Source organism: Apteryx rowi, unplaced genomic scaffold (genome assembly GCF_003343035.1).
Source record: "Apteryx rowi isolate R43461 unplaced genomic scaffold, aptRow1 scaffold_15, whole genome shotgun sequence".
NCBI lineage: Eukaryota > Metazoa > Chordata > Aves > Apterygiformes > Apterygidae > Apteryx > Apteryx rowi.
The window spans coordinates 4,212,034-4,237,798 of record NW_020447752.1 but is presented as its reverse complement, the minus strand read 5'-3'; the positions used below and the strand labels follow the sequence as shown (position 1 = coordinate 4,237,798).

The window sequence follows — 25,765 nt, the reverse complement described above, 5'->3', positions numbered from 1 at the left end:
GAATAAGTCAGTGATGCTCTTCACCATATAATTATTTGGTATTTATGGGGAAGTCTTTAAATTTCTTATTTCTCATCTATAAAAATGGGGATAACAACAGAACTTTGCTATCAAATGGGATAACTACAGATTGAGACAGTCAGTAACCCAGGTAGTAGGGGCGAAGCAGGAGAGGTGGTCGTATAACTACAATACCATGCCTTTAGCTGGTACTGAAGTATAATCATTTCATCTGTGAAGTATAATAATAGTGTGAGAGTAGAAAGTAGAGGGCAGAAACTGAGAACAAAGGGAGTATTGCATGGAAAAACTAAAACCACTATATAGTGTACCCAAAGTACGTTTGCTTAGTGCTGCAGCTGGGTCAAGGCAATGGGGTATTTCTGTTCTAGAAAGTGACTTGGGATCTTTAATCACAAATGGGAAGAAACTTGGTCTCATCCTCTAACACCATAGTATTATTCTGCTACTGCTGTGCTTTGTTCAGAGTTGATTCAGAGAAAAGTATGCCAACTCCTGAAATGACTTGTGTTTCTTGGAGGTCCCTCCTGATATATGTTCACTCTGCTCAGCTTGCTGTACTGGCAGAATTTGAGTTAAGTGATATGACAGCTGAAAAGCTAATAGCATTGAGAAAATCTTATATTTACCATTATGAGCTATGTACAGGATGTTTGTTGTAGTGGAAGAATAAAAGAAATTATTGTACTAGGAAATTAAATGATCATAGAGAGTTTTCTACAACAGCTGAATTCTGTGGATCAAATTCTATGTAAAGAGTAAAAGAAGGAAGCCATAGAGAAAACAAAGGAATTTCATTTAGAAAAATTGAGATCAGAACCACATTTCCTCACTATCTCTATAGCTTTCTACATTAAAGACCCAAAGAACTATGAGCCTCTTGTAGAAGGTGCATTTCCTTCATCTGCCAAAGGAATTAAGGGCATCCGAACCTCAGAGAAAGCACTCGGGACTCTGCAGAATAGTTACTGGCTGTTCTTGGGTGCATTTCCTGCTTTTACTTAAATGTTCCTAATCTCTTCTGCAATTGAATTACCAGTCAACCACTTTCAAGAAAGGCAGGCAAGTCTGACAAAATTAAACTCGCAGGTTATTGTTTCTCTTACGCAATTGTCGTCTTAGGAAACCCTCAGGGCATCTTTCTTTTTACTGTCCTGAATGATCTTATTCATACTGCTGAATTGTACTAACAAATTGTATTTTCATGTGTGCGTACACCCTGTAATGGTGACTGCAACAGTATTGTAGTAATAGTCCTACAGAGTTTTTAGTGTAATCATAGGGGGAAAAAACATGAAGACAACATGATTACATTCAGGAAGTCCTTGGCACAGGATGTTTTGGAGGCCCAGAAAAGGGTCCAATAAATTCATGGAAGACGGTTCCACTAAGGACTGTTAAATGTGACAATCCAGGTGCAGCCACTTAGGCCAAAAGTCCCTAATCTTTTGTGTGCTGAAAGCTGGGAGTATTTGGAGAGGAATAAATCTGCATGACCTTTCCCAGTAAGGATACTGGGCCAGATGGACCACCAGTCCATCCAGTCTAATCTGTGGTGGCAGTTCTTTTGTTCTTAATCAAAAAACAGATGGATTAGGCTAAAACAATCAGATCTTGCACAGTTCATTTTTTTCATATCAGTTTGACCTGGTAAAGGCAGGTGCAAGACAGAGCTGGGCCGGGTGACCAATAGATACAGACGGCGTTACTAAGTCACCACTCGCTTTCTCCCAGTACCTGGTCCTGGGCTATGCCCCGGCTCGCAGCACTGGACAGCCAGAAAGCATTTGTGGTGTCTGTCCATTCGGTCACCGCTCCCCGGGAATCCCACGGGGCAAAACGCTCTTGCTGTCAAAGCGCTGACTAGGTAGCCTGGGGCAATTCTGCCTGTCAAGGCTGAACAGATGTTGACGCTTTGCACACCTGGGCATCGCGTTTTCAGTGACAGATTGCAAAGGACAAACTCGCGTCCTCCTGGGCAGCCGAGAACAGCGTTGGTGCAACAAGACAGAAAGCAGAAGGAAGGAAGCTTTCCCTCTCTAGAGACATCCTGAACCTGCAAGCCAGGCAGATCTAATCCCTGTTACATAAATGTATGCTGACTTCTTGTTGCAACCTGCAGGATTTAAGCATGTGATTACACTTAAATATACTTTTAAAATATTTCAGTGAATTCAATCTTATGGTACAATTATAGATAAAGAAGCCAAGAGGGCAGTACAGGGACCATGGGTAGAGCAAAACTGAAGGACAGGCCATGCTTGCAAGAACTGCATTTCTCGGAAACTCAGATTATTTTATTTTATTTTGAGCAGGAAACATATACAAGAAACAAAGTTGTTCTAAGGAGACTAATGTCCTACTTGTGCCTTTTACCCCCTCATCCGCGTTAAAGTACAGGCAGAGAAGAGAACTGCATGACAGGAGACCACTATAATTACAGCAAACGTGAGACAAATGAGGCTGTTGCACAATATAGTTCAAAGAAAAAAACTTTTAATTAAATACTTAGATCCAAGACATTGTGTTCATTTCAGTGACCTGAGCGCCCACTTCATTATATCCTTGATTAAAAGTGTATGTTGAAATACTGCATAGGCTTCAGGTTTATTGGAAAATCTGTATCAGGGAAGACAGCYGGAGTCGGGGTTCCCCCGCCCCCATATTGATAAGTATCTTAATGTCCTTGGCCATGAATATTTCTACACAATTCAATTTATTCCGGGAAGAATTTCTTCAGCCAGAATATGAAGAAATAAAATAAAGCTTGAGTTCTCGTATTGAGTTATAATATTCATTTAAAARGGTACAGTTCTAGAGCAACTAAGTGATACAAACTTATTTTCATGAATCGAGGGTGGTGGGTCTTTTTGGTTTTGTTCTCTTTCCTGTTAAGATTAAAGTTGTTCACGCCTTGCCCTGGGGAGCCGCCGGCAGAGCGACCTTGCGACRCGCTCTGCGCGCAGGGACCTGTACGGAGCCCTCGCGGCTTCAGGAAGCGGCACCGGGGCAGGACGGGGGGCAGGCGGGGGAGGACGCGCGGAGCCCCGCGGTGGATTGGGTACGCTGGGTGTCCGTGGTGGTCGGGACGTCCCCTCTAGCCTGGCGGAGCAGGCGACTGGTATGCCAGAGCTGTGTGTGTGCGAAACCTGGGCGTCTGTACAACCTCCTTTCCCCTCTCCCCCTTTTGTTTTCGTACTCTCTCCATTTTCATAGACCTTGCGGTTTGGAATATAATTTCCCCTAGATGGTTTGTTGCCAAAAATAAGTTTTCATTTATGTTTTCAGATCTCAGCAAAAAATCTTTGTCTGTAGTTTGTGGTCTTGGACAGAAAGGAGTTAGGTACTTAATATCAATGTTTTTAAAATCCTCCTCACTGTTTGCATTTTCAGGAGCCTTTAACATCACAAGTATCTTGCATTTAAAAAAATAATAATAAAAATAAAAATAAAAAAGGTATTGATGAAGACGATTCATTTTTAAACACAGGGTCCAGAGCATATGCAGCAGAAATGCATAGCTAAAAATGAAGACAAAGTAGAGATGCCTGGGATTTTCCTTGCACGTATATGTGTGCCTCTAAGTGCATATCGATTTAAAAGATGGAGATTTTATCCACCAGCTGGCGATGAAATTCACTTCAGACTATCTAAGGGTTGACTCTGCCTGTGTATCACTTAAATCCCATTACGGCTTTTTTTTGCTTAATTATTGCATAGATTTTTATGCCTGCTTGCTGCGAACTTCACCCTACATCTGAAATTATTGGTTCAAGGTGTTTATGAGCTTTCTGCACCGAGCAGAGACCTCGGCTCTATTGTTTCCTCGTCCTCTTTTATTTTCTTCTACTTCCCCCTCCCTTCTCCTTCTTTATTTCATTTTTGTCTTTGAACTTTGAAAAAGAAAAATATTACATGTAAAATGCTGTGTCAGAACACCATTAACCATGGTTAAAAATCACAAAAAAACCCCCCCTAGAAATACAAAAGTTAATGTTCCACTAGGCACACCAATTCCACCACGCTGCACTTTTTTTTTTTTTATTCCCACATTTTCGCTGCTTGAATATTTTGGTTAATTAGTTATAGTACGCTAACATACAGAAAGGAATCAAATACATGTTGTTTTTGGATTAAAAAATACGGACAACTTAATATATGTAACCTTAAAACTCAAAGGATGATAGTGACATCTTTCATGCTGCCGGTGAAATTGGTGACACGATGAAGTCATACTTCTGGGCAGGGGGCAGCTCTTACCTTGCAGATAGCGAGGCCAGTGGGGTCCCCACCGGAACTTCACAAGTCTTGCTAAAATCTTTGGGTGTCCTTCTGTTCCCATGTAATGGAAAACAGGGAAAAAAATGGCCATTGCTTTGCAGAGGTCCCTGTAAATGTCTCCCTGYGCTCCTTTTTGTGCTCTGGCCTTTGGAACTGGAAGCAACCTGACAGCCTGTTTCTCACGCGCGCCCTCAAAAGCTCAGACGTTGTTACTCCTCCGCATTCTAATAGCATTAAGTTTTGTGAGCTTTTTGTCTCTCTGTGTCTATGTACACTGAATTATCAGCTGTGGAATGAATGAAGAGCATCTCCTTTCTATGGTTTCCTTTGGGTGGTTGTTGCTTTTTTTTTTTTTTTTTAAAACTATGTACCTGTTATTACTTCGGAATACAGACAACTTCTGGAAAATGCTATCTTGAGTCCACTTACATCTTCATATTCAGTGTATATGCAATAGCCTTTGGGATATTACTAATTGTACACAGTGTAGCTATCAACTCAGACTGCAGTTAGGGCTGTTTCTCACTCTGCCCCAGTTATAGCAATCCCTTTGGGTGGCCTGCATGGACTTGGAAAGTGCTGCTCAGTAACAGACACTTTGAGAGTTGATTTAATTCAGATTGGTATGCTTTTTTATTTTATTTTATTTTATTGTAAAAAGCAAGCAGCAATGAGTTGCTCCTGCACAGTGGCGAAGTCCTGCTGTCAGATGTGCATAGGCTGCTCTGCACCCACTGCTGTTCCTTAAAAGTGCGTAGTCCTGCTCACTTGAGCACCTGTCCATGAATCCAGTTGGGGAGGGAGGGGATCTTTTGAAAATCCTTCTGATATACTACTTGCAAGAACAGCATTAACTTTCTTCATTACCTCTTAATCAATCTGTCCATCTAGCATGCATTCACTCTAAGTCTTGCACTGGGGGGAAAAAAAAGAATTATCCTCCCTTTTCCTGTTCTTATGCTTGAGAAGTAAACCTTACTCACCAGAGACCACCTTCTCCAAACTTCTTTATTTGGCTTTTGTTTGATTGCTTTTGTGTTAGCACTCAAGGCAGTGCAGGTTTTTGATATTTTCTGTGCATCTTGCTCAGTCTGAGATGGAATCCAATGATGGGGGACTAATCAACTAACAGAGGAAGTTTTCTGAGCTGGATAATTATGATAGTTGCATTGAAGTCCTGGTGTGCGAGAAGTACAAGTTTCAGAGCCTCTGAGACATATTTTCATCACTAACATCATATAAAATTATTGCACTGTTATAAAGTTACCAGGAACGTTTTTCCAAGAGCCGGCTTGGGTCTTATAGTTTTATTGTATTTGCAATTGGTTTAGAACAGGCCTCCTCAACTGAGCTTACTCCGTCCCCTTATTTAATCTCTGCCCTTTTCTGCTATTGCCCTGAGCGCACTGTCGATACCTTATACCGATGCAGAATGACTACGCTGACAGCCACAAGAAAAATTTCACTGCTTGCAGAAAGAAAATGTTATTACTTCTGTAAAGGGGACCCTAATTCATAAATCAATTTTATTGGTTATATATGGAGCACTAATCCTTTTAAGACTCCTGACATCTACTTTTCAGTCATGATGCCTGCTGAAGTAAGAACTAAATTCAGACCCATAGGCCAAGATTATATAATAGTTGGAGGAAATACTGTCTATAAAAGCAAAATTCCTTCACAACAATTCATCAGAATTGTTACCCTGACAAATAGGCCTCAACTGAAATTTCTCTCGTTTCTTAAACCCTTCACAAGACACTATCAACATTACCCTTTGTACTTTAAAAACAAACACAAAAAGCCTATAACAAAAATCTCAGACTAATACCAGGAAAAATGAATTTAGCCTCTGTTTCCAACTTGCTACAAGTGGCACTCAGTAACCTGAAAGCTGGACAACTGCTGTGAAACCCTGTTAGCAACTTTGATTATGAAAATGTGTTTTCATTCAGTTCAGCAGTGTTTCTAACACACACCTTTTATATTCCTTCTGCCCCGCGTTTGGGGCGTCTGAGGACTGGCGGTTCTCCCCGCCGTGGCATTTGCAAGCGCACAGAGCATTTGTTCCCCACTAGTCCCCCTTGATTCTCCAAGGAGTAAGGCCAAGACTGAGCGATTTAGGTGGCGAGCTGCCACCAACTCCAACCAGACAGCTGGAGGAGCACTGAGAATAACTCGTCTCTTTGAGCGACCTAGGCAGTGAACAGCAATGGTCACGCTAACAACCATCTCTGGGCCTGATCCAAAGCCCACTGATGCCAGTTGGAGTCTACAGGATCAAGCTCTTTTTCACTCCTAATGTAAAATAACTAAAGGCACATCAGTGTGATACACTGAGTGATGTGMCCAGCTTGGCAGAGTCTCAGCACAGGTCTGAGGGTCAAAATCTCTCTGCTCCCAACCGAACTTAGCAACCAACCCATGCCGTTTTTCAGTGCAAGTTTCAAAGTGATGTTGTGAGGCTGAGCAAGTAATATGCACGAGCACTTCAGAGCTTGTTGCTTTTTTTCTTTTTTTTTTGGTGGGTGCCAATTATAGTCTGGGAAGGATGCTGTTAGTGAAAAGTATTGTAGCAATGAGGGGGGAAAAAAAAATCTAGGTTGTTGTAGCACGTAATTTCAGATTGTTTTTTATCATGAGAGTGGGAAGGAAGGGACGGGGGGGAGCATTTTTCCTTTTCCGTTAAGCTCTGTGTACAATAACCAGCCCTTTCACCATAGATGCTCACAGGAAGGCAGATGCTGCTGAAGCAATGGCACTTCTCATAAGTCATCCCAAAAGCTGGAGCTGCCTTAGCATCCTATCCAGCAGATGAAATAAGAAAGGCTCCTCTGAGCACCTAGCATCTAGCTGGTAGGAGATGCAATGCTCATCTTTGAAACTGGATGCTCTATGAATGAGCTGCTTTTCTTCCAGGTGCCAGCAGCTTTTTCAGTCTGCAGCTCAGGAATTAAAGTAAAGTAGGTTCTAGTTTACTAGTGTGTAACATGACGTGCTTTGTGGGGAGGGGGAATACTTTAACTTTGATTTGCTCATGAAAAATAATTTGACACCTCATCAGTAAGAAATTCATTTAAGTAAGAGTACAGCGTACAATGTATTTGTAGGTGTTTATAACACAACATTTTGAGTTAATTAAAATTTCTAGTTAGACAGCGCACATGTATGTTCAGCAGTGCGCACGTCCTCTTGTCTCTCCAGGTAAAGCTGTAGGGATTTCCTCGCAGCCTGCCCTCTCTCATGCTCCCTTGCCTCTGAGGGCCACCCTCATCACCAGCATGAGGGATGGCTCAATGAGACTCGCAGCCTAGTGCTCCTTTAGGTCTGGTTTTCCTTCTCAGTCAGCAGTGATTTTGTGGCTGGCATGTTGGTCTTCTACGCACTGTCCTGCAGTGTCTTCAGGGACTCATGTGGGTATTCTGCTTGGGGCAGCAGAATTGTCCTTGAAGTTAGGTACCTGAGTCCTTCTCCTTCAAGCAACTGGAGAGGGTTAAGGTCCTTTTCTTAGCCRTATGAGAGGGATGCCTCCCCTTTCACTGACAAGACCAGGAGATACAGCATTTGCCCAGAGTATAGGAGGTCTGGGTTAAAAAATATTCTTCTGCCTAAGGGATTGCAGTTCCCTTCTTCCAGAGGAGCATTTTGACCCCCTGCCTGATGGTCATTCTCTCCTATTGAACCTGTTCCACTTATATAGAATAACTGAATATTCATTGGGTCAGAGAGAGAAAGTGTAATGCTACAGATGATTAGTTGAGAGCGCTCTCCTGAGAAAGAAGGGACTCATCTAATCCCTGCTTTATTAATATTTCCTATTTCATATTAAGTATTCAGTGGAGCAGGGACTGCAATCCAAGTCTTCCTTCAAAACTCCGTGAAGCCTGACAAACTTGTGGACATAACCAGAGATGGAGGTACCTTAAGAATTTTAATGCTGAGAAGGCAATTCCAGGGACTGGCAGCATCATTGACTTTTGACTTCAGCACCTAGCAGGGGATTTAAGAATACACGCCTTGCTAAGTCCTCTCACAGATCAAGTCCCATGTCTCCTGAATCACTTTGTGATCCTAAAATCACACCAAAAAGAAAACTTTCCAAAGAAAGTAGTAAGGGCTTAACTAAAACATGTCCTTCCCCTTTTCTTTAGCTCAAGCCATTAAAAGAACATAAAGAATTCACAGGTAATGTCATTGCAAGCTGCATTTCTGGGGGTTAGGATTTGCCCAGGGGAACTGTATTTGCAGTGGGATTTTTCCATTCACTCTCTAAAAATTTTGTTCTTTTCAACATTGTTTTTAACACAGCCTCCCTCATTGCACTGGTGCTGAGACAGCATTCTCTGCTGCTCAGTCCCCAAGCCCAAGGCTAAAGCTAATTTTCCACTGAACTTTACTATTGAGTCATCAAAGAAAATAATAAGAGCTTATTCTCACAGCAGAAGTGTTCCACATCCAGCCGAGGAGTGTTTATAAGTGTCTTTGGATGAGGAGCTAAAGATAGTACCTGCCCTTGGAGTCTTTCTACCACAGGATATCCRGTAGAACATATATTGCCACGGGATGCCCAAATCTTCTCTATTCCTAGTGAAGTTTATGTTGTCTCTGTTGGGAGCTTTAGCTGGTTAACAGTCTTGATGCATATTTGTGCTTTAATCATCAGAAATCTGCATTTGGGGCTCTTCGTGCTGCCCATCATGCTCTGCTGCTATAGGAGAACCACTGGACCCCCTGGAATAGCCCCAGTGTAACTGAAAATGCATTTTCCCTGTTCCCATAATAATCTCTAAAAGAACAAGCAATATAAATATTTCCAGTTAGAGGACCACTCAAGTGTAACACTAGTACCGTTGTAGGTTAGCAGTGATAGTCTTTTAATGTACAATCATTTATAGTAAATTGGCGATCAGTGGTCCATTCCCTTAAAACCAAAATAGACAGTTGACTGTTTATTGCAGTCACATGTTAAATTTTTTGGAAATCTAAATAATGCGCCTGCTGGAAAAAAGTTTATGGAGAGACTTGATACTGGGTGATGGGAGAACAAATTTCCCAGCAGCTGGTATTAATGACTATGGCCAGAAGCCAATAAATAAATAAATAAATTTAGAAACCCATGTGGAAAATTAAAGCAATTATTAAAAAAAAAAAAAGACAGGCCCTGATCCTTACAGTAGTGAAGATTTATTGATTTTTTTAAACACAGATTATTCATTTCCCTAGCTCTTACAGCGTTTGGTTCCTCTTTAATGGTTGATTCTCGAGTTATTTCCAAGAGGGTAAGAGGGGATAAAAAGATAAGGAAAATATTATCCACTTTCACTTTAGGGGTTCTTTAGCGGTCTCACAAATGTAGATTGACTGGGGAGTCTGGAGGGATCAGTTTGCTATCTTTAAAAATAAAATAAATTGTAATATTTTAATGGGTCTTTTTTTATACATAAGCCGTTATTAGGAGCCAGTTTGTTTCCAGGGGTCAAATTGTCCTCTTGTTTTCAGATTGCACCTTACAGAGCAAGCACTCGGCAAAGTAGCAACTTTTTGCTTCACAATCAGACAACAAAAATTATGCAGGGGGATTTTTTTTTTATTTTTATTTTTTAATCCATGCAGTTAGCAATCAAGTAGTCCTGGGGTGAAAAAGGTTATGGAATTGTGCTGTTAGGACAGACTAGCAAAAGATATCAAATAATTAATTCACATAATATGACCATGATGTTAGAGGCGTTAACAGGACATTAATAGGATATAGTTAATAGGATAATCTAACCTTGGCTGCTGTGGAGGTTCTGCATACGTGAAAACAGATGTTCCTTCAGTCTCTGCCCTTCTTCTGACGTGGACCTAGTGCCTAGCTCTGTGTTGGACTCGCCCCAGGAGCAGGAATTTGTTACAACAGCTTGTTGCCAGAAAACTCATTACCTGTCTTTTCCAAGGACAAGGCAATGGAAATGTCCCTACGGGCTAGATCCAGCCTGCGGGTGCCAGATGGCCCAGGCTATATGTCATTACCACTTTTCTCCAGCATTTGCACCTAATTATTTCTTCCACTATAGACTCCATTGTTTTATCCAGTTTGAAAGAGCCCAGTGAAGGACTTCCATCTCATGACAGCTTTCTGTATAGTCTATCCCTAGGTATATTCTCAATGCAAAGCATGAATCTGTATTAGCCCAACCCTTCCTACTTCTAATTGGCTAAATCTCAATGAGGGATCTTGAAGCAATATACTGAAATTAGTCTTATTGTGCTACTGACATCCATCTAAATCTTTTTTTATAGTTGTTATATCATGCAGTGCGAATCTTTGTTTTCCCAGCAGTAAACCATGCTGACAGACCCTGTGCTAATAAAGAGGGATTGTCAAATTACAGAAGTTATGAAAAGGACCCCATAGCGTTCGCCATAACAGAGAGGCTGATGGAAGAATTCACTTGACTGGAATACTGATAGGAAAGGGCACAGCTTGTTCAGAAAGGACATGCAGGGGGACAAAAGGGTGTACCACAGAAATGTAGATCTGCTCAGAGAGCCAGAAACCATAGGCAGGCAGACCTTTCAAATATCTCTGTGCAACAAAGGCAAAACAGAAATGGGAACAGTATGACATTTCATGTCTATTTTGACTTGCTAAACCAGGAAGACGAGGTGGATGGGGCCACATTGGGGGTGGGATGGCGTGGATGGGATGTTTTTCCTAAACAATCTAAGAATTGGCTGAAGTACAGCATTAGTTGTTAACGTGGAACCAGCTTCATTTAATTAATAATGAAATAGAGAGTAAGTTTATAAAACTGCAGTCAGTGATGTAATCCCTTTGCAAAAAAATTCTTACTGCTCTGGGATGTCAAACCAGGAACAGCATATGTTAAAAACATGAGGTGGCTCCTACGCTGTGCTCTACACTGGTCATGCCCGAACTGGAGGAGCATGTTTGGGTTGGGGTGTCATATTCAAGAAAAATGTGGTCCTGCTGGAAAGACTGTGGAGGAAAGCAATGAAAAATCGAGAAGACATGGCCCATGAAAAAAAGGGACAGACTTTGAATATGTAAGTTAGCTTCAGTRGAGAAAGAAAGAACCTGTTGTTGATGTTCGTGGGAGAAAGGACAGGCTGCTATTTGTCCTTCTTTAAACAGCCCTTGTGGAAATGTCAGGCGCGCCAAGAGCAGCCATTAGGAGAAAAGGCTCTGAAATAGCTACACCCTGGGGAGACTAAAATGTCTGTCACTGGGGGCTTTTACCAGGATAAGGGATTATATTTTGCACACAATTTGAAATGGGCAGGAGCAATCACACAGGCAGTTACCACTGTTCAGCTGACACCTCGTAGCTTGATAATTTTGTATAGCCGTGAACACACAGAGAAAGCAGCCTCGCAGAGAAGGTGTTTATTGGAAATGTGTAGATTTGGCAAATATTTCAGTCTCTTATCTTGAAGTCAGTGCGGCTCAGAGTTTAATTTAGGATGACAGTGTAACTATCACATCAGCCCATACATAAAATTTCTGTAGAATAACATTCACACCCGGAGGAGCTGAACTCAGAAAATGATCTCTTGACCTGAATGGTCTCAGTGACCCTTAATTATGCATTGATATCAACAGAAAGATCGTTTTCTCCCATTTCCATGGCAACAGTACGAGCAAATGGCAAAGCCATCAAGGTCAAGCATACAAACTGAGAAAGAAAAGAAAGTAATTTTCTGTGTAATGGTTCATATGAGCTTTAACTGCAGTACTGGAAAATAAATAGCCATATACTTGCTTGATTGCCTGTCTCAAATGCACATAAGGAGAGAGGGGGGAAAAAAATTGCTAGAGTACAACTACAGTCATGCTACCTTGCGATCCGGTTTAGAAAAACTGCTCGTGAGTGGTGCTTCCRGGGTAACACAAACTGCACAGCAGCACTCAGTTGAGCGCTGCTGCCATGCGAGGAGCCAGGTTTCTTATTGAGCTGGTTTTAAAGAAATCAGGCAACATACAACTTTCATATTACTTGCGGAAATGCCCAGCACAAGATATCAGAAAAATTCCAACAAAGTATTTTCTGATTTGTCAAAATGAAAGCACCTCACGAAATGGCTTGCTTTCAGCCGTCTCCCCGCTAGGTGCTCGCCGCACCCTGTGGAAAATCTGCCCGCTTCCCTGCCAAGGCCCTGGGAGCAGGCAGGCTCTGGGGGTGCAGGATCCCTTCCCCTCGCCTTCTCCCTGCCTCCCGGCTCTCCTGGGAATGTCCCAGCGCCGCAAGCCTCCTCCCGGCTGTTGGATGCTGGGCCGCGAGCGGGTGGGGGCCGGGGGCCGGGCCGGGAGCCAGCCGGCCCGCGGGCTGCGCCAGCGCCAGCGCTGAGGCTGTCTGGAAGCGTCTCAAGCCCTCTGCTTTAATGAGACGCTCCATATATGTTATGAAATTGAAAAATAGACACCGTCTTCATTTATTTTTTAATTTCCTAGCTTTTTAGTCTACTGAGAATTTGCCAATTCTCCTTTTCTGTACAGTGAGCTCGAACAACGGCTCACGGCAAGCCTCCTTTATTCTGTTCCATACGTATTTATGTCTGTCTGACGCTGCTTACCTTTCTGATCAAGTAATTTGAGTCGTCATTATCATTTCTAGTTATATGAGAACAGCCAGGGCTTCTTTGTTCTGTTACCATATATTGGATAGTCCTTATTTTTTTTAATATGTTTATTAAAATAAGGCAACTAACTTAAGAGGGCTGCTGAGGAAGGTGTGTGTGAGACTCACTGGGGAAAATAAACAGCGTAGAATTAAAGAACATAGCTCTTCATCGGGTGATTGCAGTACCCACTTCAAAAATCTCACTACTCGTGACATTCTTGTGCTCCTAATTTTGGTCTGAATTAACTGCCCTTTTGATTATCTTTAATACCAGTTCAAATTAAAAGTGCTTTTTATTCCATTTCTTCCACTGATGTATATGTTCCTGCCTTGCTTCTTTTTCACTTGAAAAGAATTGTGTGTAATTTGCAATTTTTATTTCCAAAACACCTATAACATTGCTGGAGTTAATGACGGGGTTTTTTTTTTAGTTACCTGAAGATAGAATCAAAAATCCTTTCAAACTTTTAGATACTAAAATAAGACCTTTTTCCTATTGCAATTACTTGTATTTTTCATTTATTTTATTTTATTTGGAGAGAGCATTGTGGGGAAAATATGTAAATTACACTTAGCTAAGAGCTGTGTCAGGCTGGGTAGTGATTTACATAGTTGCCAACAGCTCCACACAAACTGCTCGTTTAAATAAGCGTTTACTTTATGCAATGGCCTAACTATAATATTTGTCTTATTATTCTGCATAAGGCTGACACAGAAGTTCTAGGATTATAAATGGCCCAAGGATGTAAATGCAGCACTTCAAGCAAATTCTTGAAGCTATTGCTGTTCACAGTGAATTGTACCATTTCATGATGAACGATCAGCATTTAATTGTTACTCTGGTACCATGCAGAAAGCTATGACTCATACGACACACTCCTCCTCCTACTGGCAGTTTCATGCCTCAAAATCAGATACTAAAGGACTGAAATCTAAAAGCAATTAGGGCTTTTGACAAATCAGGGCTTTTGAGAAATTAGGGCATTTTTAAAAACAATAGAATGTGAGTTTCAAAGATCTTTCTTTTCACTATAGATTCCAAAACCTGAAGAAGGATTTCTGTTATTAGAATTCTGAAAGAGGCACAGGAGCCCAAACCCATATTGGTACAAAGGAAGAGTTAAACCCCACTGAAGCCATCTTAGACTCCTAGTGAATGGAGGCCCTAACTCCTAAGAGACATGATTTACAAAGCAGAGCATGATTAAAAAAAAAAAAAAGATAAAGATAAAAAGAGGAGGGGAATGGGGGAAAGAAAGAGAGAGACAGGAAAAAGAGGTTAAATGACTTTCCAAGGGTCAGACAAGTCAGCAGCAGACACTTGTTTTCTCTGGAGTATCGAGCAATGTCCTCCAAACCATCCTGCTCTGTAAATGGCATTGCTCTGAAAAAGACATTTCGGAATGAACAGATGTTCAAGTAGGCTCCTGGAGCAGCCTTTATAGATATCAATGCTTCCAGAGAATTCATTCATGTGAAACAATTATAATAGTTTATTAATGATTGATATGCCAGACAGATTCTTTTAACTGCAATAATTGCAGTTTTCATCAAGAAAATTGAGTTTTTAAATCTAGGAGAGAATTTGTGCTAATACGTTAGTTCCTCTAAAAGACACCGAGCTATTTATAAATGAGATGCTTGGCTAGCCACTGATCCTTTCAGTGGAATGAAAAAAAAGTCTACACATGTGAAAGTATAGGAAGATAAGCCAGTCAGTCAGCATGAGTATCTTCAATCAAGGGGAAAAAAAAAAAGCACTTTATGCTAGCAGCTAAATATGTGTAGAATTAAAGATAAAGCTTTGAATATGTCAAATGTTCAGATAAAGTAAAGAAGTCATGTTCTTTTTAGATAACTTTGGAAAAAAAACCCAAACACCTGCTTTGTTCCCGTATGTCACAGTATCAAACCTCTAACATCACCTCCGACCTGCCTCCTGTGTATGCAAAAGACTCTTCAGGAACTCTTTGGGGTGCACTCCAACCGTGGGCATGGGGCCAGCAGAGTTTTGTTCCCCTTAAATGCCATATAAATCCTGATTTGATTTAAGGTGGCCTTGTCTCAATCTAGTGCAGCCTCAATCTCCTGCTGAGAAACACTTTCACCTCCAGTAACAGCTTTTACCATCTATTAGGGACTGATAGGTGGCTTCAAAGGACTGGTTCAACCACGAATCAGTAAGCACAATGCAGGTTTCTAGTTACTGAAGGTAAGAAATAGCTGAACGGTGGCTTGGTAGGACACCTTCTCTCCTATCCTTCCATTACTGATGCTGTTGTCGCATTCAGCACACTAAGAGCAATCCTGCATATCCCACCTGACTTCTGCTAACTTCTTCAAGATTTTCATAAGCTCAGCTTGTCCCTGCCAGATCAATTCCCATAGCAGCTGCCTTGCACCAGTTTTGTGCTCATAGCAAGGTTTCATCATAGGGATTTAATTAACCAAATTTTAATAAACCTCATTCTATTGTGACATTCAGATATAAAAACAGACATGTCCTAAGCATCTTTAATGAAAAGCATTATAATTTGTATTGAGACAATCCAGCATCTCTTAAATATCAAGTCTTGCTGGTATAGTATGGGTGTGTGTTGTGGACCCTGTTATATAAAATATATTTTTATATAAAATATATTTGCTTAGCCTCAAATACGCATTTTACTTTAATCATTTAGATCTAATGAATGAGTTGTTGAAGGTATTAAAATTGCAAACATCAAAAAGAAATACATACTAGCTGTCTTGAAAATGAATGACACCCACTGTATTATAGTGGGGATTTTTTTTATAATGTCTCAAACCACGTGATGCAGGATAGAGCTGAGGTAGCTATTTATCTTTCGTTGCTGTTGCCATGTCACATGTAGCAGCCATACAGAATTTAGACTCAGAATGCCTGAACCAAAACCTTTTTGAATCGATGTGCACAGGCAACTCCCCCCACCCCCTACCTTAACCCAAAAACACTTTAAAGCATTGAAGGTAGCCTTTTCAAAGAGGTCTACTAGAATTAGCCATCTGGTGCTTGCTTAGTTTCTGTTACAAGGTGGGCACTTCAGAAATCCCAGCCTCATACAGTGAAGCCTATTGCTGTCATTCTCCTCTGAGGCTGGTGGCTCAGAGATAGGGCCATCAGCAGTCTGCAGGCTAGCTAAGCTGTCAGGAGGTCATACCCTTTTTTTTTTAATCACTGTTAAGGTTGTGTCTTTCTTAACAGAGAAAGGACTAAACATGAGTATCAGAGTTCCTTGGTCTTTTGAAGCCCACAAGCAACAGGCTTTGGCCACCCTTGAGCAGTAAATCCTGTGTAAGGAGAGACAATGGATGGAAACCAATTTCTATAAAAGATGACGGCTCAGAAGGGAGCTAAGAAAAAGTAAGCTCTGGAAGGGACTCATAATGTCATCTTGTCCAGCCSTCTGCCACAAGACAGGATCAGTTGTCATGCCTGACATCAGAAGTTAGTCCTGACAGATGTTTGTCCAACCACTTCTGGAAGCCATTCAGTGACAAACTGAGCAGCTCCCCAGGTGATCAACTCCATTGTTTTCCTACCCTCTTCCCATGCGTTTTCCAGCAGTTTAAGCCTATTACTATTTGTTCCTTTTCCAGTGGTCACAGAAAGTAGTCTTCTCCCTGGAGCAATGTTTTACATACTTGGAAGCTGTTATCACCCTTCCTCTACGCTACAGCCTCTCACCCCCCACCCCCAGCAGTTCAATCTTATTTTGTTGCTTAGACTTTTGAGCTTTTACTGGAGGAAGCCTGGAGACATCTGGAACATAGTGCTCAGGGAGGGAGAGTGAGGGGAACCCTGGCCTAGCTAAGGACAAGAGCACACAAAAAATTCAGTAGAGTGCATTATGTAAGGATTATACTGAATAATCAAAGCATCTAAAATATGGATGTGGCCAGCCTAGAAGAGTGATCACTATTGCTGCCCGAGAGGGTGCTGAGGCCAGGTCCATGCAGTCGCAGGGCAGTGCCCAAAATGTGCCTGGCACTATTACAGTGTGGACTGGAGCCTTCCTCCCAGTCTGTTAGCTTCTGCAGTAAAGAAAGCACTACCATTGCTATCATTATGGTTCCTAAAAGATTAGCACTCCTCATTAATACACCTACTGCCTATGTTCAAACCCATGTATTTTTAGTCTAAAACCCTGAGTCTAATAAGGAGATACCCAACTACATTTGTATTTGTCATTTTCAATGAGCCAAAAATTTAATTAGATTTAAGACATTATCATTTGCAGTAGCACTTCAGCTCACTAATTGTCATTGCTTAATATTTTCATTTTAATTATTTCCTCTATTGCCAGGCACTCTCTTCCTTCCAAGGGTTTCCATGAGGTACATAGCTCATGCTATTTGAAGCCATGTCCAAGGAACATGATTCTTTACACACAATTAGAATTTGTCAGGAAAAAGAATTGCTGAAAGCAGCTATGACTTGACAGGCTGCTCTTTCTAATGGAAGGCTCTCCTTCAGCAAATGTGAAAAGATCTTTTCTTTCTCCACAGAACACCAAAAAGCAGTACTCGGAACATTTAAGTGTCTCTAAGGGTTGCAGCTATAGCATCTGTCACCCAGCAAGGCACAGAATGTATTTGCTAGTGCTATGGATCTTGAATCCCCATGAACTTTCAGAAAAGTTTGGCTGCAGATTGTCCTCACACTGGTTGGAGGGGAGGGAAAAAAAGAAAGGAAAAAAAAAAGAAAAAAAAGAAATTTTATAATGCTATCATAAAAAGCTGGAATTTAGTTATGGAGTGAGGTAGTAGTATCTCCTTTGGTAGAAGAACTATTTCTAGAGCCTGCTTCAAGCCAATGCTGTGATTGATGAATAGATTCTATGAAAATGAACAGCTGGAAATAATCCTTAGGAAGAGATGTCTTGGTGTTCCAAAAGGCATGAAACAGGCACTGAATCACAGGAACAAAGTGCAACAAATGCGCAGTATCTTGCAGAGTAATGGCTGATGATAAAAGCACCAAAGCTAGCAGCACTGTTCTGGAGGTGTGGTATGCATTAACTTAATCTGAGACAAAAGGTGACTGGGCTGAAAGGCAGACGCTATGTTTATAAACAACGTAAAATACCAATATGGAGTCATGACATGGAATGGATCATTGATTAAATGGATGAGCAATTTGCTATAGTGCGTTTGGCGTGCTGCAGGGATATAATGGATGGTTTTGTAAAGTGGTTTGGAATGGCCAATTACACGGTTAAACCGTGCAGATGTTTGCAGCATCATGAGCTGTAGGAGGAGAGCACGCTCTTAGCTGTATCTGTCAGAAGGAAAATCTTTCTGTACAGCTTTTTTTTTTTCTTCCCCAAATAACCAAAACAAGGAATGGCTTCACATTAAACCTATCCACCCTGTTATCACTTCAGCTTCATCCAAAGTGGTTTATCCTGTATTCAAAAATGTGGAAAGAGCTAATACAACAGCTTACATTACTTGGTTGCCCCATTGAGCTTTTCTTGAAACCCTGTTTTGCTCCCATGCACTGAAGCTGCTGCCTTTCATTCCACTTTTCAGTCATTAATTTAACTTAACAGAAAAAATGTTATTCCTTTCCCTCAGTAGAGAACTAAGAGACAGTTTCATTATTTTACTGAGTGAAGATTGAGCTTTGAGGGACGAAGGAAATGAGTAAAATGAAACAAAGAATGGGGTAAAAAGCTAAGAAATATTTCTAATTATGTTGTAATTGCTTTCTCCATGGACAGTTATGATAGCTATCACTTCTGGTTCGCCACCTTCTGAAGTGTACACTTTATAAAAATGATGATACAGATTTTTCCAACTCATTGGGCCATTTCAGAACAAGCAGTGAGAAAGCATTCAATAAGAGCTGAACTTGGCAATTTAATCGAGATTTAAGTTAATGAAACTTTGTCTTTTCTGGACAAATATGATTCAAAAGTGAATAAGCTGTGGAAGCACAGTGCTATTGCCAAGCATGGTACCTTTGTTTCTAGACTAAAACCATTACTGGAACAGAGATAGAGAGATGTGCTTTGCATTTCTTCCTCTGTTACAATTYCTATTAGTCTCAGTGCAAGACTAAGGTCTATGAAAATTGTATTAGACTTTAACCCTAGTAATCCAGGAGCCATGTAASTCATGTGATCAAACAACTACCTATGACAGACTTAACCGGGAAAGAGTTCCCTTTTTGTGTAATGAAATGTGCACGCTGGTAGCACGCGGTCACACTAGACATCCTTTCTCACAGTACCAGCTATCTAACTCTTTCCAAGTAAGCACAAGTGCATAAGAGAGGAATTAAGAATTTACGTGCAGCAGGAATAAGTAAGAAACAGATTTCAAATGGTCCATAACTCAGAAATGTAATCACGTGCCTCTTTGAGCACCTGAGCAATTCCATTAAACTAATCTGCTTTAATTGCATTAAGCTCAGAAAGAGACTACTCATATGCTTAAACACAAACATATGATTAATTATCCCCCTAATTGAGGGCCCAGTCAAGAAGGATGGATAATGTAAACAAATGCGTATATATACATTTAAATGTTTCAAGGTATTTGCTTCAGCATTCTATAAAGAAAAAGCATTCAAACAAGCTTTTTTTTGGTGGAAAAGCTGTTTTCTGGATGCAAAACATCCTCAGAAATGACCATCTGAATTAATATACAAAATTACTTTGCTGAGAGTCAGTAACTTCTCATCTAATAAAGTGTTCAAATATAATCAATCACAACTGACACAGCTCATATGCTATATATTTGCTTTCGATATGCCTCAGAATACAAAACAAAAACATGTGTCCTCAAATAAATTCAAATAATAAATGGGAGCTGTTAATAATTCCTTGCTCAGTTCCTAGCAATAAACTGTTCTTAAAGAACTGAAGTTTCAAATGCCAAAAAGCAACCATTTTCACACACACAAAAAACTTTCATCTACCAAATGTTTTAGTATCCAGACTGTCACAGGAGTCTGTTATTCATTAATTAATATCTCTGATCATATACTAATTAATTTGAATTAATTTGAAATTAATTTGAATAAATAATTGGTTGGACCTTAAACTATTTTTTTTTTTCTGTAGTTCATGTATCATATCCATATAAGCTTTACTCCTCTATGCTTCTTCTTCAGTTTATCCAATATTTTATTTGGGGTGCATCATTATTTAGTTCCAGAAAAAAAAGGCCCACACCTACATCTCTAAAATGAGAATAAAATGATCAGCAAGATGCTGTCTGATAGCTTCACTGTGACAAGCAACATCTGAACCTGAAAAGGTCAATCAGCCCATAATGTACTGCACTTCATTCTGGGGGGGATGGGAATTGGGTAGAATTTGAATGAATTAATTTTATGATTTAAAAAAATGATTTTTTAAAAAAACTTCCTTTGCTAATTTTGCTTTTAAACATGAAGTTCAAGCTTTTGTGAAACAAACGAAATAATTGAAAAATAATATAAAAATACAATAAAGTAAAATGGTGTTGAGAAAACTCAGCTTGAAACAAATTTATGACTTCTACATAAAGCCTTTTCTGAGGTATTTTACTTCCAGGAAGCGTTCGAAAATCTTCCTGGCCACTTCCAGGCCTCCCTGGAAGCTGCACTCAGAGCTAAGCCCGGGCTTATTCTCCTACATATTTTGTAGTCCCGTCTGAGTCAGCATGCCGAGAGGACCTGTTGCCATATGGAAAATGAGGAACAATTACTGTAAATAATTACATCAGTTTATTGCTGTCTGTTGCCAAGAGAAACAAGTCCGCGTTGGTATTATCCACTTGCGTTGCCAAGGAACTTAATCTTTAGGGAAACTAAATACACTGCAGGCCTAGCACTCCTCTAACAGTAAATATCTTTTCTAGCTGGTATCGTCATGGCTCCGAACTGCATCTTTTTGCGACAATTTCCTGGGCTAATCTCTGCTCAGCCACGGGCACGACCCCGCACGGCCTCAGAGCGGGACTTATCCATCTCCCCCCGGCTTCAGACCGGAGCCGAGCGGATCGCTCGGTACCAGCTGGGCAGTCGGGGCTTCCTCGTAGTCACCGGGGAGAAACCAGCACTTTTCAGGCGAGCGCCTAAACCAGACGAGGGAAATCGCGCGGCAGAAGCCGGCCTTTCTCCGGCGGCGCGGGACCGGCAGAGCCGGAGGTGCCGGCCTTGCGGCAGCCCGGGCAGGTCAGCCCTTCTCCCCGAGATTAGGCTTCCCCTCCGGCAGCACAGCCCGGCGAGGGGTGATGGAGGCTGAGGAGGAGCCCGTTCGGTAAAAACCGCAGGCTCAGATTTTCGGACTCGAGCATCTACAAGTGCTGTTCGTCCTGGATCTCGGAGACAGCGGCAGGCCTGGCGGCCTCTGCTCGGGGCCCTAAACGCACACACAAGCAGTGGCCTGAGTTAGCAAGGAGAAGCGAGCCGGCAGTGCCGGTTCCGCGATACTTCTTCCGCGGGCACTTCTGTCAATCTCCAGTCAGCTTTGCTATGCCTTTCATTACACTTGYAAACTTAGGAACCCTGCTGTTCAAGTACTATCATCCAAATTGTTCCAGACAACAACTTAGTGTTTCTCATTGTGCTTGCCACTTAAATTTCATCCCAGCTTGAAAATACAGCACTGAAATTCCTTTTTTTTTTTTTTTCCCCCTCTCAAGATTATTGGATTGAGCAGGCTTCCCCTCCCTAGCTCCTTGCCTTGTGGCTTTCATTTTCTTTATAGTCTTTTGCTTTCTGAAACCATGAATATACAGGCCTAAAAAAACCCCCCTTCTGCCCTATGTGCCACTTTACTGCAGCAAAAAACCTGCAGAGTATTGACAAAGTGCTTTCCTGGCTCACCAAAATCATGTTGTGCCATTTTAATTTAGAGGTGTTTCCAGAAAGTGTTTGATAAATTCTTTCTAACATATTCCAATTTCCCCCATAGCTAATGTCAAACGAACTGCGCTACCTAGACGGATGCCTGACAGGCCCTTTATTTAGGGCTCATACTACACAAAGCATTTTGCAGTCTTCAGTGATTTCTCCCCCAGCCAAACTGAACTTGTTGATCCAAAAATTGCTGTGTAGTCCTTGCTGAGAGTGACTTGACGGAAACTGCAGAACTTACTTATAGCATTTGCGYGATTTGTGTGTGCCCTGTGTCACCGTTTGCTTTTGCTTTGCTCATCCACTCTCACACATTAACAAGCTCTAATCAACGTCTCGGATTCTTTAGTGGCTGAAGGCATTTATGTTTTACTGTGAGTAACATTTCCCATATAGCTGTCAGAACAGAACCCTCTTTTGCTTCTTTCTTGTCTTTTTTTGGAAAACTGTACTACAGACAGAATGATATACCAGTTTATACTAGACATATAAACTTCTCAACTGCATAAGCAATACTGATGACAAAAAAAAGAAATCCAGTTTTACAAAAGCCTTATTTTTCTCTTTTTTCCAACAGTAATGCCAGTTACTTTCTCTGTGACATCCTCTGTAGATGAAACTAATTTATCATGCTTCAGTGCTATGTTGAATCAGGGTATAAATGCTTTCTAAGATCTGATTTGGACAGCTATTTATCCCCTCCTCATTTCAAATTTCTTCTGAGGACACATTTCTGTAATAACATCCACAAAAAAGAGCTATTGTTTATCTTCTGTTTACCTTTAATTATGTTTAATTGAATTAATTTAATTCTATAAGTAAAGCTGTCCTACCACAGCATATTTCTGCTTAACCAATGCTTTCATGATTAAATGCTTTCAGATGTATCTTCCCACTACTTATTACTTTTCTCCACTACCTTGCTTTTGTTGTTTTGTTTCCTAAAACTGAATTAAAAAAAAAATACTTGGAACAAGGATCATCTTGTGATGTGGCTCCACCACTCCAGATCTAGAGCTGATATTATTTAGACCAAGAACATTTACTCCTGATAAAATGCATTACTTCCTATTCCTACATCAACTATTCATAAATTTTCTTACTATATATACACCTATATAGCTTTATTAATACATAGGACACAAGGTGTCCTATTAATACATATACCTATATATCAGTATGCAGGGTACAGTGTATATTGAATCAAGTCTTCTTTAGAATACAAGTAATGAAATGTCTAAGTACATAGAGTTATCTGTGTAGCTCCTCTTCTATTTATGGAGGTTGTTCCTTTGTTTTCATAACTCTAATAGAATATACAAATTGGCATTGACAATACACAGTTATTTGCCTCCTAAGGTTCTATATTTCCTCTGTATTTCTGAAGGTCACAGGGACTCAGCCAAACCTGAATCAACAGCCACTTTAATTCCCAATGTTTTCATTTCACTACAAAGTAATTATCTTATAGATTTTTGTGTAAACTTATTTACTGGTTTTCTTTTCCTGCTGAATAAATACACAATAACTAAACTAACTTCAGTTAGAAAAGCATCACCAATATTGAAAACTTAATTACATAAGTAATTTAAGCATAAAAATGATTCTTTATGTCACCATTTCAGGACAGTGACACCAGATCCTTATCACACAATAGCCTGTGACTCAGAAATATAAAACACAAACCATCATCACATTTTTATTCTAAGTTATATATTCCTTGAGTTATATACAGTGTCCTTTTTGTATTTGGATTAAAGCACCTTTAGAAGAAACAAGATACAAAATGCAATATTCAGCATCTTACTGTAAACTCAGTATATTATTCTCTTAGTTACACATATACAATGCTATGGATTTTAGAAATCAGAATTTGTCCTTGTGTGTTCAGCTACAGCTACGTGCCTACTGTACATTTCCCTCTCACCTCTCTGGCATAGTATTTAAACATGATACACTCTCAGAGACGCCACCATCCCAAGAGGCTCAAAGAACTATAATATAAAGAAATACTTGGATTTAAACTCACATTTAAATCCAGCATAAGTCTGTATGCTTTGCAGTATCAAGAGGGTCTTAAAGATAAGTATATGCCTAAATATTATGCTGACTTGGGGGCTAGAAACAAGGTTTACCCTCTGAAGGAGTGGAATTGTTGTAATACCCTTGTACAGACTGATGATACATTGCAGGATTTATCTTTGAATATAGTAGGAAGAGGAACCTCTCCATTATTAAAAAGGGAAATTGTGAATCAGTGAAAACTGGAGCCTCTAATAAGCAGGAAAACACCTTAGCTTGTGCTGAACGACAGGCTTCATCTTGTGCAGCATTCAGCTTTCATAAAATACAGGTTCATTGGCTGCATTCAAGAGAATAATATGCTACCTGTGACATTATTTGTTTTTTTCTAAAGAGGAATGATATGTGATAAGTTTTGGGATAAGTCCATGATACCTACCTTTATGATATGACATTGTTAGCTTGAGATTATTAACTTGTTATAGTACAATTTGAATGAGAAAAACTTACTTGAATGCATTGGCATCTCCGTGGACCTTATAGTTGTCTGCACTGATTCTTGAGATAACTCTTGTCACAGCAATAAGAATACCAATATTGACCTGAAGAAGGAGGAAAAAGACTTGGTCAGGAAAATAAGTACCACACGAGTGAGAGATGCAGAGTGCCCTAAGAGTGTATTGTACAAATAGAACAGGAACTAAGAACTTTGCCTGTTGTATTTATTTGGTGAAAGAGGTTTCTAATTTTGGGCTGTTGTTTGACCTTACTGTCACTGGATTTCCCTCTCCCCTACACTGGATAGTTCTTGCAGCAATTAAGTGCTCAGGCTCCCTAGTCTACAAATAAATACCCTAATAATCTACCACCAACTGGCAAATTAGACAAGAACTTCAATGAACAGGGCGCATGGGGGGGTGGGGGTGTCCCTTTGTGCTTGTACATGCACATACTTCAGAAAGCACCTTTCTCACTAGACTTTATGGTGTATAATTCTGGTTCCTTCCCAAAGTCTGCTTGCAATTTAAGCATGAGGTACATTTTAAACTAGCAATAAGGAAAACATGTTAAGCTTAAACTCTGTTCTTCAAAAGCCATACTCTTTTTGATGTCAGGCCCAGCAGAAACATCCATAAAATGAAAAGAATTCCCACCAGAGATCTAGGAAATCTTGAAAAGACTAACGCTAAAAAGATGCAACAAAAGAAAGTTTGCTCTGGAGTCACAAGTGAAGAAAGAAAGGAATCTTTACCATTTAAAGGAGATGTGGCAAACACAGTCCTGTTGTGAAAAGACCTTGGGTTTAAAGAAAAAAGAAAAGAGAGAGGGAGAGAATGTGAAGGTGAAAGACATATTTCCCCCTTCCTGTCCAAAGTTACATATCAGCTACAAAGCAGAATATTTAGCATGAGGTTAAGAACAAGAAAAGAACAAACCTGTCTTTAACTAGAGAACAAAAAGAAAGAGAAAAATTCAGAATGGTACTATTATTCAGTTAAAACTCAATAACCATAATCTATTTTGACATAAACATTCTAATGTTGGGGGATGAGGAGGTGAATTAAAAAATGTTTACGTTTGATGATGATAATTATCCTTGGTATTTTTCAAATCATCTGTCCACTCTTAATTTTAGCTACATAAGGGCAGATCATCACCTAGTGTAAGGTATGAGCAGAGCTGCGAGAAATCATTTCTGCCAAGACTTTACAGCCCATCCAGAGCATTCCTCGGGGGAGCTGACAGCCTTTTAATTACAAGTGAACTCACTGTTCAATCACCTTTACAAAAGTGAGTAACAGTTTCAGTGTTCAGAGGCACTGGGGTCATTTTTCCTGTTCCCACCAAATCATATTCTGAAAATACGTTTTCTGACTTCTGAGAGGCAGTAATGGGCATTTTTGAGCAACTCATTTGTATGCTAAATATGTAGGTTGATTGAAGC

At 40.3% G+C, this 25,765-nt stretch overlaps 1 protein-coding gene across 1 annotated transcript in view; it reads right to left on the bottom strand.

Annotated features, from left to right (window-relative positions):
• Positions 1–25,765, bottom strand: part of ADGRD1 (adhesion G protein-coupled receptor D1) — a 168,062-nt gene that overhangs the window by 5,369 nt on the left and 136,928 nt on the right. Inside the window, exon 24 of the mRNA XM_026058791.1 lies at positions 24,331–24,422. Within this exon, the coding sequence (XP_025914576.1) occupies positions 24,331–24,422 (92 nt within the window). The remainder of the gene's footprint in view (positions 1–24,330; positions 24,423–25,765) is intronic.